At 41.5% G+C, this 16420-nt stretch overlaps 1 protein-coding gene across 2 annotated transcripts in view; it reads left to right on the top strand.

Annotated features, from left to right (window-relative positions):
* The window catches only part of col4a1 (collagen, type IV, alpha 1), a 63199-nt gene extending 55667 nt beyond the window's left edge, over positions 1 to 7532 (top strand). Inside the window, exons 45-53 of one of the 2 annotated variants that reach the window (XR_014569954.1) lie at positions 318 to 389; positions 502 to 630; positions 1170 to 1268; positions 1825 to 2037; positions 2929 to 3106; positions 3956 to 4070; positions 4520 to 4692; positions 5210 to 6635; positions 6707 to 7532. Coding sequence is in view for 1 of the 2 variants with exons in the window: in XM_083776486.1 (XP_083632612.1) it covers positions 318 to 389; positions 502 to 630; positions 1170 to 1268; positions 1825 to 2037; positions 2929 to 3106; positions 3956 to 4070; positions 4520 to 4692; positions 5210 to 5291 (1061 nt within the window). In the remaining variant the exon portion in view is untranslated. Of the gene's footprint in view, positions 1 to 317; positions 390 to 501; positions 631 to 1169; positions 1269 to 1824; positions 2038 to 2928; positions 3107 to 3955; positions 4071 to 4519; positions 4693 to 5209 lie in introns of both variants that reach the window. The other variant, XM_083776486.1, reaches the window with a different exon arrangement.
* The last annotated feature ends 8888 nt before the right edge of the window (positions 7533 to 16420 follow it).

The raw sequence follows: 16420 nt of genomic DNA, 5'->3' as shown, positions 1-16420 counted from the left end.
GAGTTGTTGTTGACATCAGGTCATACACACTGTAGGAGGAGAAGGCAGGCGCACGCACGCACGCATGCACGCATGTGTTATTAACTAAGGGCATTGTTTGAATCATATCAATGTTGAGCTGTCCATGGTGCTGAAAGTACACATAATGCACTTAACTTGAAGTATGTACTTCTTCTTCTTCTTCTTCTTCTGCGTGTGAGACAGCATTATATGTATCCATTTTACTTCTAAAGGAGGTTGTATGAGGGACGTTGTCTGATTCACTTAACAAACACATATTCTAAAGGGTCTAACTCTGAATTTCGACTATACTCTAGGTCCGAAGGGTGTAATCGGGACGTTTGGATTCAAAGGAGAGCTGGGAGACAGAGGATTCCCAGGAGAACAGGGTAAAACTAGGAGAGACAGTCATTGTCTGTGTCAATGCAACCAACCATATGTTATCTGTTTATGTTCTGCTGTTGCAGAGGTTCTCATTTTACACTATTTGTTTTCCTCCAGGTAATCAAGGAGCCCCTGGGCCCCCTGGCCACAATACATTTATCAAAGGAGACATTGGCTTCCCAGGGCCACAGGGCTTGCCAGGACCCCAGGGACCGTCTGGTTTCCCCGGCCTGAAAGGGCAACAAGGTAAGACTTTATATTTCACCCATTTAGGACTGAGACCAGATTCTACAAAAAAAATCTTCTAAATCTCGACAGTTTTCTGAAAAGCCCATGTTTCTATATCAATGATTGTCCAACTATTTCATGTCAAGGACCCCAAAAGATTTATCTAATTGGCCGCCGCCCCCCATATTAAATTATGGTGTTCCAGGGACCTCCCAGAAGCAAAGATTTGAGTTAAAAACGTTCCCTCTGAAAGAATATATATTCAAAGATTTGTGCCACATTTTCACAATTTTTCAAAAATAGCAGATCTACAAGTTCGTAGCGCGGCACTTGACACCTATGAGCTTGTAGATCTGTTATTTTTCAATAGCTAAAATATAACATAATGCTTAAAACACCAAAAGGGGTTCGTTCCTCCCGCCGTCCTGAATGGTGTTAAAATTATCCGAGTGTGAGGCAGATAACATGTACTCAGTCCATTGCATTCATATATTGTGCTATAGACACTACAGTAGTCCTGTTATCTTAACATTTCCTCCGCTTCTATCATTTTTCAGGTGTGACAGGCGGCACAGGGCCAAAGGGTGACGAGGGGCACCCTGGGTACAACGGCCAGTTTGGAGCCAAAGGAGAGCCTGGCTTGACTGGGCCGACAGGTAAGAGCCCATGGAGTCCATCAGCTATAATATACTGTATGCACGTCCGTCTGTCTCCGGTAAACACTGTCTCTGTGTTGACCTTGTCCTGTTGTCCACGTCCCAACCAGTGTTGATTTGGACAAATTTAGGTTTTAGTTTCAGTCTTTTGAATAGTCTTCGTTTTTAGTTTTTGTCACATTTTAGTCACCTGTAATGTTTTAGTGTTATTCTAGTTAGTTGATCTAGTCGATTAACAGGCATTTTGGCGTGCCTTAATGCCGTTGTGGTGGCATTTTACACTTGCCGAAAAGAAAAGCCGATCTACAAGCTCACAAGCATGCAACCAAGTGTAAAATGACTTGTGTCTTTTACTTATACTGGATCTCTTGTCCACCAGTCCCTTCCTAACATTTTAGTCTAGTTTTTATTTGTTGACCAAATTGTCAATATATATTTAGTCCTCGTTTTAGTCATCATAGCTTAGTTTTCATTTAGTTTCCATTCAGTTTTCGTCAGTGAAAAACGGTAGTCGACGACATCCTCACTGGTCTGTCTGTCTGTCTCTCTTGTTTAGGACCCAGAGGGTACCCCGGCCCCCCCGGGCCGGACGGCGTTCCAGGTCAGGTGGGTTCCCCCGGCCCGTCCTCCATGGATCACGGCTTCCTGGTGACCAGACACAGCCAGAACGTGGACATTCCGCAGTGTCCTGAGGGCACCACGCTCATCTACGATGGTTACTCGCTGCTCTACGTACAAGGCAACGAGCGCTCGCACGGACAAGACCTGGGTAAGAGAGAGAGAGAGAGAGAGAGAGAGAGACATACAGAAAGAGAGAACAAGTTATATATTAAAGCTAGCAGGAAATGGACACGTTAATGGGGAAAACCGCTCATTTTCAACATTGAACTATGTCATTAATATACCTTAGAGTTGTTGTGTAGAAATAATAAAAAGTCTTGAAAGGTCTAGAACTTGGGGTCATGTGATCAGTGACATCACAAACCAAAAAGCCAAAACGTACAGCTTTGTGATGTCACTGATCATAATATGACCCCCAAGTTCTAGAACTCCCAAGGGGGGGTGACTTTTTTTTATTACTTCTACACAACAACTCAACAAGGTATATTAATGACATAGTTAAATGTTGAAAAGGAGTGGGTTTTCCCCGTTAACTAAGCAGTGTTGTTTTTTGGCAACACATTTTTATTTTAGTTTTAGTCATATAGTCTCTTGAATACCGGTAGTTTTCATTTCGTTTTAGTCACCCGGAATGTTTTAGTGTTAGTCTAGTTTTAGTCGACTAAATGTCATAAGATTTTAGTCGACTAAACCCTACCATTGATTTAGTCGACTAAAATGTGTTTTGGCGGGCCTTGATGCCGTCGTAATGGCTGATTTCACATTTTCAGCATGCAACCAAGTGTAAAATCACTTATACTTGATCTCTTTTCCACTAGTCCCTTCCTAACATTTAGTCTTTTGTTTTTTATTTGTTGACAAAATTGTATATATAGTTGGTTTTTGTCATCGTAGCTCAGTTTTCATTTAGTATCCATTTCGTTTTCGTCAGTGAAAAAACGTAGTCGACGGATATTTTTCGTCTTAGTCGACGAAATCAACACACTGTAACTAAGAAACCCAACCCGTGTTGTTGTGTCACCGCGGCGTATATATATAGGTACGGCCGGGAGCTGCTTGCGGAAGTTCAGCCCCATGCCCTTCCTGTTCTGCAACGTGGACAACGTCTGCAACTTCGCCTCCCGTAACGACTACTCCTACTGGCTGTCCTCTCCCGAGCCCATGCCCATGAGCATGGAGCCCATCACCGGCCAGAGCATCAGGCCCTTCATCAGCAGGCAAGTCGGCCTTTTTTTTGGAGAAAAGACGAGCTGTGAGCAGTGGTGGAAAAAGTACTCAATTGTATTACACAACCCATTCTGACCTGAGATCAGATTAAAAAAATGTCTTCTATGTCAGTCGCTCTTCGATTTAAAACAAAATAGCAGACCTACAAGCTCGTAGCGCGCCACTCGGTGGCGCGCTATGAGCTTGTAGATCTGCTATTTTTAAATAGCTAAAGCATAACGTAATGCTAACACCAAAAGGGTTTCCCGCCCAGAATGGGTTAAGTAAAAGTACCAATACTGCAATTTAGGGTTAACTACTTGTACAAGTATGGAATTGAAAATGTGCTTGAGTACAAGTACAAAAGTATCGGCATCAAAATGTACTTAAAGTACTTAAAGTAAAAGTACTCATTGTGCAGAATGTGCCATTTCACAAGTTCAAAATGTGAACAAAACCTATTGAAAATAGCAGATCTACAAGCGCTGCGACGCATTGTGAGCTTGTAGATCGGCTATTTTCAGATGGCCGAAATGTACAGCCTGGTTTGAAGGGGTTAATGTATGTTTTCTAATCAAAATTTAAATCTCCAAAGTAGTAACTAAAGTTTTCAAATAATTGTAGTGGAGTAAAAGTAAAGATTTTGCCTCCGAGATGTAGTGGAGTAGAAGTAAAAGTATTGGAAATTGGAAATAAGTAAAGTACAAATACCTCAAAATTGTACTTAATTACAGTGCTTAAGTAAAAGTACTTAGTTACTTTCCACCACTGGTTGTGAGTAATCATAGTATACTAATATGTGAACCTGTTTGTAATTCGCATGCATATTTACCTTGTTTTCATACATTCAACGTATACAGGTGTTCCGTGTGTGAAGCGCCAGCTATGGTGATAGCGGTTCACAGTCAGACCATCATGATTCCAGCGTGCCCCCGTGGCTGGGACTCTCTGTGGATTGGCTACTCCTTTGTCATGGTGAGGAAAAAAGTGCATACTGTAGTCCCACTCTGAACCAATCCGGGCCTCCTTTTGTGTCTAGTATGAATGCTATATCATCAGAACGTTGGTGTTTCAAACAGGACGGCTTTGAGAAATCTAGAAGATATATAGATTTATTGATCCCACGGTGGGGAAATCAGTCGCCCCATGAGGCAGCACAGCAGTTACAGAGTTACAGGTGAAGAGGTAAAGAGTAAGGAGAGTACTGTCGCGAACAGCAATATAAGGCAAGAAAATGAAAACAAACAAGTATTGTCAAAAACAGTATACAATAGTGAGTTTACAGTACAGGTGATGTGAGAAGTGAGAAAAGCGGAATGGTTGGCGCCGTTTTACTATCGTGTTTGTGATGAATGACACATAATAACAGTGTGTATGTGCGCGCGTGTGTGCGTGTGTGTGTGTGTGTGTGCGCGTGTGTGTAGCATACCAGTGCCGGTGCTGAGGGCTCCGGGCAGGCCTTGGCGTCTCCTGGTTCCTGTCTCGAGGAGTTCCGCAGTGCTCCCTTCATTGAGTGCCACGGTCGCGGCACCTGTAACTATTATGCCAACTCCTACAGCTTCTGGTTGGCCACCCTCGAGGACGAGGAGATGTTTACGTAAGATAGCCGCACACACACACACGCACACACACTAGGGCATTCACTTCTAGTCATTTTTACTAGTTGACTAGTTGCCTAGTTTACTAGTCGACTAGTTGACTAGTTGTTTAACTATCTATTATGTAAAAAGAAAAAAAACGTATTTTTTCTTTTTTTGGAAATAAATATTTGTACATTTAAAAACTGTGTACATTGGTGACTATAACTATAATCTACCTGATCTTGAGGCTTACAAAATCGGGATTTTTCTTTGATCAAATAATACCAACAAGGTCGACTAGTGGATTTACTAGTTGACTAGTTGCTTAATGCCCTACACATACACACACACACACACACACACACACACACACACACACACACACACACACACACACACACGCACACACACACAGAAAACAGTTATTCACATGCTGTTTTTATTCTGTTTCGAATCAAGTTTCTTGCAGGATTACTAAATAGAGGTCAGTGAGGCAGCGAGGTCTGATTCACTTTTCTTCATCTTAATTTCCAGGAAGCCTGTCCCGACCACATTAAAGGCGGGAAGTTTGCGAACACACATAAGCCGCTGTCAAGTATGCATGAAGAGGACATAAAGTCCCTAAACCCTGGACCCTCTCTAGACCCTGGACCACACTTCCTCCCTTGCGTCTGACCAACTGGCCCCTCCGACCTGAGCATCTCCCACCTGGCTTTACTTCCTGGTTTGTTTGTTTTTTTGTTTTGTTTTTTACACACAAAGGATGGTGCTATTTCCCTGCATGTGTGAGTGGAGAGATACAGAGACGTTGTTTGCAAAACAATCTCAAAGATCCTTCAAAGATCACAGAACCAGAGAGCACTCACGTCATGAGACCAAAGCCACGACTACGACGAACACTTAACTAAAACCACCATCAAAAAGTGTCTCTAAAAAAGAACGAATGGCGCCCAGTTTACCACTGCACTGAGTACATACCGACCCCCCCCTACCCCAAAAGTAAACTGGCACGTCGTCCATTTTGAAAGGGGTTGTTTTAAGTCCGGTTGCTGTTGAGTCTTATCAAGCATATTGAATCTTATCTGCCTTTATTCCACTTCAGTATGTCTGTTTTTTTATTTCCCCATCAGTTGGTGACGTCCCGTCATCAAAGAGTATTAATAGATTATTATAATTGTTTTTTCACTTTATTTGTTTTGTCTTTAACACATACTAATGTAGGATGTGCGTTTTTTCCACTGGTTACAAATGTTTGTATTGGTGAATCACAATGTGTTGCCATAGCACACACATGTAACAATGGCCCCGTTGTAAATATACTGTATTGCATTTGTTACTATCTAACATACTCCACCATTATACTTTTCAGGTAATTATTGCATTAATGTCTTTGTTATAAATGTCAATTGTTTTTTATTTTATTTATAAGACTTCTGAGAATATGTGGAACTTGAGTGGATGTGAGATAGGCCTACATGCCCATAAACATTGAAGCAATATGTTTAAGTAGAAAACCTAACCAGTGACTCTTTGCAAAACCGCACTGAAATTCCATTGGTATGGTGGTATGGGTGTGTGCGTGCGTGTGTGCGCATGCGTTCGTGCGTGTGCGTCTGTGTGTGTGTGTGTGTGTGTGTGTGTGTGCGCGTGTGTGCTTGTAGATAGATACAAACCTGAAAATACACGTGCACAAGCTAGAAAGTTGCCTTTAGGAAAAAGAATCCTTACACACTTTTACAGGCCTGACCTGTACTTCTGATGGTGAGATTATTGTTTCTAATGTGGATCCCAAAGAATTGCACCCATGTCTATATGCTTCCATGTAGCTTGTACTTGCTATTCCACTGACATACTTGATTGTACCCTCTGTGAGTTGCTTTAATTCCCCTTTGGTTTAATGCAAAAAGCCTCATTTTAACCCATTCTGAACGGGAACCCCTTTTGGTGTTCTAAGCATTATGTTATACTTTAGCTATTGAAAAAGAGCAGATCTACAAGCTCATAGCGCTGCACCGAGTGCCGTGCTACAAGCTTGTAGATCTGCTATTTTTTTTAGAAAATGTGGCGCAAATCTTTGAATATATATTCTTTCAGAGCGAAATGTTTTTAACTAAAATATTTGCTTCTGGGGGGGTTCCTGGAACAACGTATTTTCAGATGGGGGTCGGCGGCCAAATACAGATAATTCTGGGGGTCCTTGACATGAAAAAAGTTGAGCACCACTGACATAGAAACATTTTTAAAGAAAACTGTTAGTATTTAGAAGACATTTTGTAGAATCTAATGTCAGGCCTAAATGGGAAGGGTCAGGTTTCCCAGAGAGCAGTTGTGTTAAGTGCCTTATAAGGAGTCCAGGACTGCCTTACTTGTGACAGTGGCCTACGTTTCATTTCGATTTGGAAGATACTAGGGCCTGTAATTCCTGCATGTGCCAAGTACAGTAGAAGAAGGCGGCCATCTTGAACCTCCAGCACAATTACTGCTACTGTATGTCTCCTTCAGAGGTGTTTTGTCGTTGAAATATCGAGATATCTCGATAACTGAAATCGTTTTCTTTATACAAATTATAACAATTACACTACGCTGACCTCAAACTGTTTTTTTTAATGTAAATTGTAAAAACAAAAGAAGAAAAATATGCTCGATGACATACACTCACAGTATTAGCAACTATTTTTACAGCAACTTGAGTACAGTTAGAGCATTACGTGAGAATGTTCTTTGGTTTTTAACCTGAAGCATAATGTTGATTAACAGATCAGATATTTTGTAAAAAAAATATATATATAATTACGTTCACCTCCCAATCCTGTGTTGTGTAATTCATGCAATAAAAATATTTGTATAGGATATAGTGTGGGATCAATGGATTGTTGTTGTCTGTCATTGTCCCTGAACACATCCTGTGGGTAGAGTGCTGCCTTACTTCACCACCGCGCGCACCAACACATTCACATTCTAGGCACATTCTCCCAGTGTGCTCTCGAGGCGTTTTTCTGGATAATAACTTTCAAAACATGATCTGTAGTTAAAGCTACAATCCTTAAAGGGATATTTCCCTGCTCGAAGAAACTGCAGTCACTCAATGTTAATAGTATTTGAACAGTAGTACTTCAGATTCAGATTATTTTATTTGCCATTGTGTGTATACAACACACATAGGAATTTGCTTTGACATTAACATATGAGTGCATTCAATTATTTATTTCACCAATACCAACAGACACAAGACAACACCGTGCAGGGAAATAAATATAAAGTGCAGGGTTATAGTTCATAGTGCATCAATGTTGCCGGTGTTTAAAGTGCCGGTGTCACTAGGAGGCGGGGGTGGAAGGGAAGCCAGAGTCATTGAGCAGCCTGGCAGCTGAGGGAAAAAACATTGTCTGTGGCTTTCGTAGCCTTCGGCAGCCACAGTCTTCTCCCAGAGTTGGAGCAGGGTGAGGAGGCCGTGGCCAGGGTGGGAGGGGTCGGCCATACAGTATAGCACAATTTGAAATTTGCACCCTATGGCCAGAAAAATAATGAAGTCTGTGTGTTAATTTGACTAGGGTTTGAATGTATTGCTGAATTCCTACAATGCCCATAATGCTTTAGTGCACTTCCCCTCCTTGTGGAGAGGGCGGAGGCTGCATGGAGGTGTGACTTTGTACTCCAGGAAGGAAGTGAGACAAGGTTTTCAGACAAGTGCCATTCCAAAGAGATTATCTTTGGCCATTCATAGCATTCTTGTGTAGATGCCCATCCATGCCGTCCTGCTATACTGTGAGCGCCCATGCACATTTTCTGGTACTGTGCTCTTTTGCTCCTGTCGTGTGTGTGTGTGTGCGTGTGTGCGTGCGTGCGTGCGTGCGTGCGCAAATAGATAGGCATTGTGTGGCGTGTACATTAGGTTTTTGCATATGCTCAGGCTGGTTCTGGCTGTGGCACCAGCATGCATTCATGCTTTATTCACCTTTTTCCTGGGCTGTGTGTGCTCCAGTTCCTGTTGATTTCATTGGATATCATTGGTCATCTGACCAGTTTCATTGGCTTTCATTGGATCAAATCGACAGGAACTGGAGCACACACAGCCCAGGAAAAAGGTGAATAGGGGGTGGGGTCAAGGGGCCAGCTATGCACTCCAATGTTGAAGCGCTGGGCCCTAGTGGTAAGAGGAAGGACTGCAGGCGGACCCGTGGATTCTTGACGAGGAAAACCCGTGCAACCGAGCGCCCAATGTTAAAGCCCAGCTGCACTTCCGCATTTGGACACCAAAATGTTGTGTCCAAATGCTGAATCAGCGAAAAAATGCGGAAATAGACGGTCCTTCCGGCAGCCTTCCGGGTGCTTCAAAACGCCACTGAGCAACTTCCACTGACATGAATAGTGGAGGGGGCGGAGCTTCGCGCCAGTTTAGTCTCTATCCTTTTAATACTCTATGGGTGGGGTGCCCCTGAGGCGGTCCCGTGGGCCCATGGACTCGGGTTCCAGCCCTTCATGGTTATTTTTAATAGGCCTACATGACCCTGTGTTTTTGCTCTTGTGCTGTAAAGACATCAAATGTAGCTCCCACTCACTGCCAAGAGATGGCAGCATCAACCCAGGTTGCTGCTGGATGGACTTCAGTCTATTGGAACTCCTCAATGCTTTTCATCTATTGCAGTGGTTTCCCAGACTGCAGAATGGGTACAGTTACAGTACAGTCAGTGCAGGAAGGTACAGTACAGGTCAATACAGACACTAAGAGGATCAATAAAACTGGAAAAGGCACTAGGACTCGTGTACATCAGGGTCCTCCATTTTCAATTAATCAAAACATTTAAAGACGTAGCCTACAAATATACACATCTATGTATAATAATAATAAAATAATAATAATTAAAATAAAAAAATTGAACAAGGCAGCTGTTTAACATTTTAGTGGCAAAGGAGCTAAATAAATTTAACCCCTTGTTTGAGCTGAATCTGGGTTAATTGAACATGGTTTTAGAACTCCCTCTGGTGTTGTGATCGTGGACTTCGTTGACATTAACCCTCTAAGACCCAGCGTTGCTTTTTAGCAACAATTTTATTTTATTTAATTACTAAATTATTTTTCTTTTTTTCTGTTCTTTTTTCACCTAAACGTCATCAGTGATGTTCATTGCAATGCCATTTCAATGCCATTGGTCATGATATTTGCATATAAATACCCCCCACAGAGGCTGAAATTCACACAAATAAAAAATGTCTGGACTCTGTGCAATTTTTAACATTTTTTAACCTAAGACTTTTGACCTTTACCCTAATAAAAGTAGGTAAATAATTGTAATATATGTTTTTTTGTGATCATTAGAATGTCTATAACATGTTTTATTAAGTATTGTGAAAGATATCCCAAAAATGTAAATTATTAATTTATTATATTATTATATAATTATTATAAGTTTTCATCAAACTTTATTTATTTAATTTTTTTTTAATATTTTTTAGTCTTAGTCCTAGTAGTACAAAGTAGTAGTAAGGTTGACATCTATTTTTTGCAAGTAGAAATTAATGCGGGTGTTAGAGGTATTTAAACAGGCTCATGGGTATATCTTGGTGGTGTAACGGATCTTGTAGACCAGTCCCATTGCAAGTTGCTGTACTAACTTCCAGCCATATCAAAATGGGCAGGGGTGAGATTGGTTCTGGCCCTGGGAGTAAGGCCAAGTAGTAGCCCGACCAGTTTGTTTCGGGAGCCTTGTTTTAAGGGCTGCGGTATGGTGCATGTACTGTATATAGTCGAGGAAACCTAGGGCTCCTGTTAGGGTCTTCAGAGTATTTTTGTTGACCAGTGAGGAGATCCTGGTGAGGATTTTGGATGGAACGCCTCGACATACATTTTCTTCTCTTCCTGCTCGCAGGCGAATCAGCCAGTATACCAACACTAGTCATCAACAATTCTATTGTGAGACTGCCCCCTAAATGTATCTTGAACCCTAATTTCACCGGAGAGCACCACCACCACCACCACTCAGAGCCATTCATCCACTGCCTCAGCGTTTCTGCTGCTGGGCTCACGGCCAACTAAACCCGTTCACCCCAGGAGAAACGCAAACAGATCAATGCACTCCGTGCAGAACCAGATAACCCCCCTCCTTTCATCTCCTCTCTCATCTTTCATCTATTACCGGAATCCTATCCCTTGTTTCCTCTCTTGTCACCAGCCAGACAAACAGAGCCCTTGACCCCCCCACCCCCATGCAGCTAACTTGATAAACATGTCTAACAACAAGACCTCGACCTTTGACCGAGAGCTGGTGTGTCACACTGGATGGCCACACCTCCTCCACAACAGTGTTTTGTGACCATGGTCAAGAGTAATGTAGCGTTGCTTATCTGTGAAAGCATGCTATAAACCTGAAAGCTGTGACATTTAACCCATTTCGACCTGATGCCAGATTCTACAAATGTCTTCTAAAGCATGATAGTTTTCAGAAAAAAGTTTCTATATCAGTTGTTCTCAAACTATTTCATGTCAAGGACCCCCAGAATTATATATGTAATTGGCCGCCGATACCCATTAGAAAATGTGTTGTTCCAGGGACCCCCCCCCCCCAAAAGCAAAGATTTGAGTTAAAAACGTTCTCTCTGAAGGAATAAATATTCAAAGATTTGCGTCACATTTTCACGATAAAAAAAAGAAATTGTGACAGGGTCAGTTTTAATTTAGTGTGTGCTTGTGTGTGTGTGTGTGGGGTGGGGGGGGGGGCAGCATTCTTGAAGACGCTGAGTTGTCTGTACTCAGATTTGAACCCATGACTTTGGGTCCCAAAGGCGAGAGCCCTACCTGCTTAGCTAGAGCTATCCGGACACAATCAGTTGTTGTATTGTTAACAGCAAAATCATTCAAGATGGCAATAAGCAAATATACTTTGAGTACCAACGCATAAGTACTCAAACAGATCTACATGTGTAACGCCCGGGATTCAAACTCAGGCCTCCTGCATTAAAGTCTAACATCTTAAACACTAGACCAACAGGATATCCCTCTGGACCAGACGTTTGAGACCATCAGGCAGAGGCTCTGAGCCACTGCTACACTCAACTATCTTTTGACCTCCCACTGGGAAACCCGATCACGGCACCAATGTAATGCCCAGGATTCAAACTCGGGCCTCCCGCGTGAAAGTCCAACATCTTAACCACTAGACCATGTGGTCTACATGACATTGTTCTATTGTTAACAGCGGAATCATTCAGTGTTTGTGATGACAATTATTTGTGTCCTGTAAGCTGAATAATAAAAAGTGTGAATGGAGTTTCTAGGTGAAAGTTATTTTTTGACGTGCCAAAATCTGCCATTGATTCCCATTATAAAAGTCTCAAATTTGAAAGCACTATATTTCTAAAACTATGACACATTTCAAAGATTCCTTTTCAGGCAAACATGTCCACCGTAAGATGAACCTAACCCAGCTAACATGTTCATCTGGGCCCAATTGGGTTTTGACATGGGCTATGTGCATGGGTTCCAAGTGGGCCGTGCACCCAGTTTTCACAAAGGGCCCACCCGTGTTAGCCCATATGGGCTTACGTGGGTTTCTAACTGGATCTTAGGTGGTATCCAAATGGGCCATTTTATTTCAGAACCATGTGTGTGCGCCACCTGTGTTTGCCTATATGGGTTTGAACTGGGATCTGATTGGGCCTTAAGTGGGTACCAGCTGGGCGAATTATATGTGACCCATGTAGGCCACACTTGTGTCCGCCCTCATTGTCTTCCGTCCTGTTTCTGTTGTCACCTGCTGTCGATTGTTCATTCCTATGGATAGGATGCAGTGCGCCACATTGGCGGTGTTTCCAGTTTTCTGTAGTAGTTTCTTCAAGTGTTCAAACTTTATGACTGGATAGCACTCGATCTGTAGAGTCCTACATTACTATCTCCTACGATCAAGGGTTAGGGTTAGGGCACTGTAGCATGCTGTTTTTCATCATTTTTGAGGACGAAAATCACTCCGACACCATGGACTGTAGCCCATGGTCTGGAAGTGATTTTTTTTCTTTTTTCAAATCCTCGTTTTTCATCGTTTTTGACCATGGATTATAGCCGGTTTAGGGTTAGGTTCCACGGGCTAATAAAGTGTAAATTCGGGGGTCCTTGACAAGAAAAGGTTTGGGAACCACTGTTGTAGAGGGTCTATAGCAGGGGTGTCAAACTCATTTTGGGGCAAGGGCCACATTGCGCGAAAGGTGACTTGATGAGGGCGTTTTTTGAATTTTAGATTTTTTTTATCCTGGTTTTTCATCATTTTTGACCATGGGCTATAGCCCATACCGTACGGCATACTATAGCACGCCGTTTTTCATCATTTTTGAGGATTTGAGAAAATAAAATATATATATTCATCCTCGTTTTTCATCATTTTTGACCATCCCACTGAGCAAAAGCCGGCTATTAGACATGCGTCTGAAAATGGGATAAAAAACGTCTAAAAATAGACAACGAAAAATAGACGTCTATTTTTAGACGTTTTTTATCCAATTTTTAGACGCTCGTCTAATAGCCCATATCATACGGCAGGGGTATTCAACTGGCGTCGCGGACCGCGGACCACCTCTTTGCGGACCACCGCATTTAAGTTAATAATATAAATAACATCAGATGGTATACATTTCTCATGTGAAATTGCTGCAAAGGCCCCCAAAATGTCCCCCAAGGGCCCCCAAAATTCTGGCGCGCTACGCGCGCACAGTGTGGCCTGCCAGGGCGTATAACTCCCGGCCTGATTTGGAGTTCCACTCCGGGCCTGCACTCTGCACCCCATTATTAGTTGGGTGGAAGGGGATCTGATTTGTATAAGCTTGGCTTGACCATACTAAACGGGCATAGAGCCCCGCTCTCCGATGGACGCCGCGCATGGGACCGGACCTCTGTCTTATTCAAAAAAATATTTGTGGACCTTCATCATTTCTAGTTGAGGACCCCTGTCATACGGCATACTGTAGCACGCCGTTTTTCATCATTTTTGAGGATTTGAATTAAAAAAAAAATTTAACCGATGGGTTATAGCCCATCGTCTTTTGATTTTTAGAAATTTTTTTTAATCCTCGTTTTTCATCATTTTTGACCATCCCACTGAGCAATAGCCGGCTATTAGACGTGCATCTAAAAATGGGATAAAAAACGTGTAAAAATAGACGTCTAAAAATAGACGTCTAAAACACGTCTATTTTTAGATGTGTTTTAGACGTTTTTTATCCCATTCTTAGACACTTGTCTAATAGCCCATACCGTACGGCATACTATAGCACGCTGTTTTTCATAATTTTTGAGGATTTAAAAAAAAATGATGGGTTATAGCCCATCGTTTTTAATTTTTTTGAAAAAAAAATATTTATCCTCGTTTTTCATCATTTTTTTTTTTTTTTTAAGATATTTTTTTGCGGCTTACGCCTTTTATTGATTTTTGAAGGGACAGACAGTAGGCTGACAGGAAACGGGAGAGAGATGGGGGGATGACATGCAGTAAAGGCCGTGTCGGGTCCGGGAGTCGAACCCGCGGCACACTGCGACTGGATTACCAGTCCGGTGCCCAGACCGTTACGCTACGGCCTGGGCCGTTTTTCATCATTTTTGACCATCCCACTGAGAAAGAGCCGGCTATTAGACATGCGTCTAAAAATGGGATGAAAAACGTCAAAAAATAGACGTCTAAAACACGTCTATTTTTAGACGTGTTTTAGATGTCTATTTTTAGACGTTTTTTATCCCATTTTTAGACGCTCGTCTAATAGCCCATACCGTACGGCATACTATAGCACGCCATTTTTCATCATTTTTGAGGATTTGAAAAAACAAAAAACAAAACAAAACATGGGTTATAGCCCATCGGTTTTTGAATTTTTGAAATTTTTATAATCCTAGTTTTTCATCATTTTTGACCATGGGTTATAGCCCATACCGTAAGGCATACTATAGCACGCCGTTTTTCTACATTTTTGAGGATTTGAAAAAAATGAAAAAAAACAAAACATGGGTTATAGCCCATCGGTTTTTGAATTTTTGAAATTTTTTATAATCCTCGTTTTTTATCATTTTTGACCATGGGCTATGGCCCATACCGTGCGGCATACTATAGCACGCCATTTTTCATCATTTTTGAGGATTTAAAAAAAAAAAAAAAAAAAAAACGATGGGTTATAGCCCATCGGTTTTTGAATTTTTGAAGAAAAGAAAATATCCTCGTTTTTCATCATTTTTGACCATGGGCTATAGCCCATATCGTACGGCATACTATTGCACGCCGTTTTTCATCATTTTTGAGGATTGAAAAAAAATGAAAAAAAAAAAAAACATGGGTTATAGCCCATCGGTTTTAGATTTTTTTTAAATCCTCGTTTTTTATCATTTTTGACCATGGTCTATGGCCCATACCGTGCGGCATACTATAGCACGCCGTTTTTCATCATTTTTGAGGATTTGAAAAAAATGAAGAAAAAAAACGATGGGTTATAGCCCATCGTTTTTAAAATTTTTGAAAAAAAATATTTATCCTCGTTTTTCATCATTTTTGACCATCCCACTGAGAAATAGCCGGCTATTAGACATGCGTCTAAAAATGGGATAAAAAACGTCTAAAAATAGACGTCTAAAACACGTTTATTTTTAGACGTGTTTTAGACGTCTATTTTTAGACGTTTTTTATCCCATTTTTAGACGCTCGTCTAATAGCCCATACCGTACGGCATACTATAGCACGCCGTTTTTCATCATTTTTGAGGATTAAAAAAAAAAAAAAAAAAGAAAACATGGGTTATAGCCCATCGTTTTTTTTTATTTTGGAAAAAGAATGAACCTAGTTTTTCATCATTATGGGCTATAGCCCATACCGTAAGGCATACTATAGCACGCCGTTTTTCATCATTTTTGAGGATTTAAAAAAAATGAAAAAATGAAAAAAGATGGGTTATAGCCCATCGTTTTTTGAATTTTTTTATTGTATAGCAGTGGCTCACAGCCTCAGCCTGATGACCTCAAAAGTCTCATATCTCCCCTGAGCCATAGGCAGTTGCTTTGGCTTAGTGGTTAAGATGTTGGCCTTCAGTGCAGGTGACCTGTGTTCGATTCCTGCGTGTTACACTCTGATGAACGTGATTCTATGTTCAACTCTTGATTCTTTCAACTTTACTATCTGAAGGCTAACATACAAAAGATCGCTTCAACAGTACAAAGAGGCAGATGTTACTGAGTGATGGTGTAGTAGGGGTTATTCCGCACAGAGAGTTCATTTTCAAATCCCACTCTTCCTAAAGTTTAATGCTAGTTATTGAGCTTAATTTACTGCTATTCTAGCAGTGGCTCACAGCCTCAGCCTGATTACCTCAAAACTCTAATTGTCGTAGTGGTTAAGATGTTGGCTTTCCACGTGGGAGACCAGGGTTCGATTCCCGGCTGTTACACTATCATATAAAAGAAGACCTCAACAGCGCTAAGAAACATCTGATTAATATGATTCTGTGTTATTTAAACTTTACTAACTGAAGGCTAACGAACAAAAGATCACTTCAAAATTACCAGGAGACTTAGCCTGAGAGTGTCTGACTGATGGTGCAATGGTCTAATCATCAGGCTTTCAATACAGACATTCCATGTTCAAGTCCTGTTCCTCCTACAGCTCAATGCTGCAGTAATTTGAACTTTTCAAGGCTTGAATAAAAAATATAAACTCAAAAGCACCAGGAGACATGTGCTGAATGCCCAAAGGTGCCTTGGCGTAATGGTGTGGAGCGCTTGACCCG

This window comes from Protomyctophum parallelum, assembly GCF_964188405.1.
Source record: "Protomyctophum parallelum genome assembly, chromosome: 11".
Classification (NCBI taxonomy): Eukaryota; Metazoa; Chordata; class Actinopteri; order Myctophiformes; family Myctophidae; genus Protomyctophum; species Protomyctophum parallelum.
This window is presented reverse-complemented; position numbering and strand designations above follow the sequence as displayed.